The sequence below is a fragment of the Penaeus vannamei genome, chromosome 20 (genome assembly GCF_042767895.1).
Source record: "Penaeus vannamei isolate JL-2024 chromosome 20, ASM4276789v1, whole genome shotgun sequence".
Lineage (NCBI taxonomy): Eukaryota > Metazoa > Arthropoda > Malacostraca > Decapoda > Penaeidae > Penaeus > Penaeus vannamei.
In genome coordinates, this window is record NC_091568.1 from 15,170,156 (window position 1) to 15,175,155 (window position 5,000).

General features: G+C 36.4%; 1 protein-coding gene across 1 annotated transcript in view; it reads left to right on the forward strand.

The window, feature by feature from the left end:
- The first annotated feature begins 2,555 nt into the window (after positions 1-2,555).
- Positions 2,556-5,000, forward strand: part of Su(P) (prostaglandin E synthase Su(P)) — an 8,435-nt gene continuing 5,990 nt past the window's right edge. The window contains exons 1-4 of the mRNA XM_070135070.1: positions 2,556-2,931; positions 3,893-4,108; positions 4,214-4,413; positions 4,789-4,900. Coding sequence (XP_069991171.1) covers positions 2,596-2,931; positions 3,893-4,108; positions 4,214-4,413; positions 4,789-4,900 — 864 coding nt within the window. The 5' untranslated portion in view covers positions 2,556-2,595. The remainder of the gene's footprint in view (positions 2,932-3,892; positions 4,109-4,213; positions 4,414-4,788; positions 4,901-5,000) is intronic.

Consider the following 5,000-nt stretch of genomic DNA (forward strand, 5'->3'; position numbering starts at 1 on the left):
AAGTCCTAATTTGGTGTAGAAATAACCCTGGAGTGATAGGCATAATTAACGTTTTCTGATCGAGGTGGATATATTGATTACCTTCTACTCCAACATCCCCTCAATGAAATGGTCATCAGAACACCAAAAGTAGAGAGACTCGAAAAACGAGGCGGACATCTTAAAAACAGATAAATCCGACACCTACGAGCTGCCCTGAATCAAGCCTTAAACAAGCGAAAGATGGCTTTCAGGCTTACACGAGTCAAATCCCAAGGTCTAGCAAGAAGGAACGAATGGGCTATGTGCAATGTGCCAGAAACTAAAGCACCTTTGACATAAACCCCCAGAATCTGAAGCAATGTTTACTGATGATTAAGAACAGCAAAGTGTACGAGGAAGGATCTTGAAGTTACTTTCCCTCAGAAGAGATATTGCAATATTGAAAACGACTCTTCGTCGCGGTTTCAAATTTAATCGGAACCCGAAGGACTGACTTGACCAGTTCATCCAGACGTGAAAGCTACCACTTACCTATGATTTTAAAATGTATTACGCAAGGCAGTGGAGTGAAAAAAAACGATGCTTTCTTTTACATTTGACCTTGTGCTGTCTGTATACAGAAATACATCGCTCGCAGCCCTTTTACTTCGTACAGTTTCTTAAAAGGCGTCACACGGTCCCCTCTTGTGTCAAAATGGCGTCCCATTAACTTGTGCGCTTTGAAAAGCCGGAATGACATGCTATTATGATGGAATATCTGGTTGTTTGCGCAAAATACCTTTCTTCAGATCCTATAGAAAGTAACTAAAACACTGACAGTGAAACCTGGAGGATCTACAATACAAAACTCTTAATAGCCTTCGCCTATAAAAAAAATGATAATGATAAAGAGTAAAATAAAAAGTCGATCTTGTATGACACAGCGAGCCATGCAGGTGCCTTTATGATAATGACTGAAGAACTGATCAGGATTTTGAACTTGAAAAATTGATTGAAGAACTTGCAAGTGGATGACTGCTAAATTCAAATCAAATGTTTTTGCATTCCATTTCCAGTGCTACAATAATATACATAAAACCTGCAGATCAAATTATCCTTGAAACAGTCAGCATTAATAATTAAAAAAAGAAACCATTATACAGTGATAGATATTGACTTGTAATATTGCAGCGCATTGCAGGTTGTTATAAGGTGGAATTTGTTGCGCTTAGAGGAAGTGAGGAGAAGCACACAAATACACACACACTTATACACACACGTACAGACTCGTACGCACACAACCGTAGGATGTTTCCCTTCAAGGTCTATATACGTACAGGTCTCGTCACTTCGTAGTTCTGCGCAGCTTTGGGTGATAAGGCCTATGGCGTCACTAGGCATAAACTGGGTGGGAAGGAGATAATAGAAAACGGTAGTAAATGAGCAAATACTTAAGTAATTTTAGATGCCGGTACGTTGAACGATTTGCATATTGGACAGATTTTACAGGCGATGATTATCAGCGATTGTTTGTTGGTCTGTATCACATGTTTTAAGTGAAATTCAGGTTTGTAATTCTCATGCTGCAGCTTAGATCCCAAATTTTGCAACCAACCACTGAACAACTACTGGGCATTAAGGCTTTGCCCGCGCCAGTCAGTCAAGCGAGCGAAAACGGGAGAGGGAGATCCTTACAGCTGTACCTCACATTCAAGACCACATGGTTAGCGTCGAACCCCCAGGCTCTTACACCTAGTGACGTCATGCGCGAGACGGACGAATTTGAGTCGCTTAGTGACGAGACCTGTACATATAGACCTTGTTTCCCTTTCCTGTCCCACGACTGAAGTGAATGGAAAAAAAAAAAAAAATCAATAAGCCGCGAGAGGATCACGGCTTTACGTAAAGTGTGACGTAAATCAACAAAAGTGTTATTCATTTAATAACTTGTTTTTTAAGTGTCTCATAGATATAATAAAACGTTTTTATACAGCTCTTATTTCTTGTTGATATATATATATATATATATATATATATATATATATATATATATATATATATATATATATATATAAGTATATATATATATGTGTGTGTGTGTGTGTGTGTGTGTGTGTGTGTGTATATATATATATATATATATGTGTGTGTATATATATATATATATATATATATATATATATATATATATATATATATATATATATATATATATATATATATATATATATATATACGTATATATGTATATTATGATTAGTAATATGAAGTAAAACCGGTTGATAATTATCTTTTAACAGTCCTAAGATCACCATTTTTTTTACCTAAGCCACTAAATATAATACGCAGAACGATGCAAACTTAGAACTGCCTTCTGACTATTCAGTTATGTAAAACAATACTTACGCCGGTATTACGAAATGTAAATGTAAAATTATTTCACAGACTAGAATCAATACCTTAAAAGATGATTACAAAAAAATATTTAGTCTATAAGTGAGAACATTCAAGTTTTATTAGTAGTAGAGATCCCTGAGGGACCAAGAAAATATTCGAAATAAAGGTTCTGGATACAACTGAAACCCCACAGATAAAGAGTGCATCCGTATCCCCCGACTCCGAGTCAAAACAACAATGAACATTTACGTAAGGAGGGTCCTGTCGTCACTCCGGCAATATGAGCCAATATTCTCAAGGAACACCCCACAAACCCTGCAGAGATATGGGGTGAAGGAAAGTCCTCTCCTAAGGTTCGCCTCGACGGGCAAGACAGTGAAATCACCCACGAAATCCAACGCCATGAAGAGATACGGAAAGCTAGTCGCGATTGGGTTCAGTATGGGAGCCATAGGAGGGGCGGCTTACATGTACGAAATCTACAAGAAGATCGTGACGCCCGTGTCCAACCCCTCTGAGGGCAGCGAGTACCTGCTCAAGGAGAAACCGCCCACTTTCAAGCCAGCGAGATCTGTTGAGTACCCTTGGATTTGTTTTAGATTTTTTCAGTAGTTTTTTTCCTATATCATTATTATTCGCCAGTGCCCTGGGAAGGGTAACAAACCTTTGCCTCACATTTGGCAAAGCAGAGGCTGTAGCCTTCCTGTCTATTAAAGAAAAAAATGGGAATGGTTTTAGTTTCGCACAGCCATTCAGTCTTGTAATTAGTATTCCTTGCTTCAATTATCATTACTGAGATACTCATGAATCTCTTGTTATTTTCTAACACAAATGAAAGGACTGGTATTATTCATGGAGGGAATGCACATTTCTGAGAGCCAGATTGTAGAGTATTTTTCATTTCATTTTTTCGTGTGTGCCCAGCCAGACGCAGTGTTTCAACTGTGAAAGGCACCACCATAATAGACGTCACATGCCTCTCGTTTGAATAACACCAGGCATAGCACTTCTCTAAGCAATATGGAATAAAAGGACTTATTCCCTGTTTCAACAAAGTTTCTTGTTTCATGGTGTATATTTTCCAAGAAAGAAGCACAGAAACCAGTATATGAGCTTCAAAATTATTAACAATGGTCTGACAGGCCATCAGCATGAGTGGAGATCCTTAGTTTCAAATTAGCCATTAGTTTTTTATTTGTTTTTGGTAATGAAAAACAAATTATGTAATTATGAATTCAAAATGTTCTATATAAAATCTCTAATATAACTGTTGTTGACTTTATAGATATTGATAATTTCTTTAAGCAAATTACAGATAATAATTTTAAATTGCACCATGGAAAACCCGAAGATACCCAAAGAAAAAGAATGGTCTGGGTTGTGTTACCACTGGCTCCCCTCAGCCCCCAGATTTCATTTTTAAGTGGATTCAGATAGGGAACAATCAAAATCAGTACAATTTTTTAATAGCATTTTAAGTGAGGAAAGGAATGAGTTTAATAATATTCTTATGTTAGTTTATTTTCTTTGACAGATTCGAACTCCAACAGACACAACTGGCCTGAAGATAACCTTGTTCCAGTATCAGACTTGCCCATTCTGTTGCAAAGTCCGTGCTTTTCTTGATTATTATGGCTTCAACTATGATGTTATTGAAGTTAATTCAGTGACTCGGGCACAAACACGATGGACAGATTATAGGAAGGTTCCTTTCCTTGTTGTAGAATTACCAAATTCTGATAAAGTTCTGGTAAGTTTAAATAATCTTGTATGTTCAAAGATCCTGTCACATAATAATTCATGTTATTCTGTAACTGACATACTATTAAAGAGCAACTTTGTTTTTAATCCACAGCAACTTAAGGACAGTTCAATGATTGTATCAGTAATGCAGTCATTCCTAGATAACAAATCAGAGAATTTAGAAGATCTAGTCAAATGCTACCCAACAATAGAGTTCTCTGACGATGAGGGAGAGAAGCGCTTAGAGATTATGAATCGTTATTTCTTGATGTATGGAAAGCATCCCCCAGGACGCTCCAAAGATGACATTGTGTAAGTTTGATGTACTTCCTCTAAAATATTTTTCTTACAAAGTATCTACACTTTTATTACTGATACAGAAGTATTTTATAATTGAGTTATTCTACTCATGATATCTATTTTTTGTCTGTAGATAAAATTATCCTAAGCTTCTAGATGATTGTAAAATGGTTAAGCGTAGTCTGAGTTGTGGTATTTCATCCAAAGGTTATATAAACAATTACCTTTTCTCATGTAACTGTTGTTTTGATAAACAAATGAGATACACAAGTTTTTAGATTTAGAAATATTAATATAGGGATAAAAAAGGTTCAACAAAAAATCTTATATTACTTACTGAATTGAGTTTACCATCTATAATGTTACGCATTTCTAATTTATTTTCAGAGACGAAAGGAAATGGAGAAAATGGGTCGATGATGTTTTAGTACATGTACTGTCACCAAATGTGTACCGCACTCCACAAGAATCATTCCAGGCTTTTCAGTGGTTCTCAAAGGTGAGATAAACAAGTATAAAAGAATGATAAATAGAGTTTACACTCTCTCTCTCTCTCTCTCTCTCTCTCTCTCTCTCTCTCTCTCTCTCTCTCTCTCTCT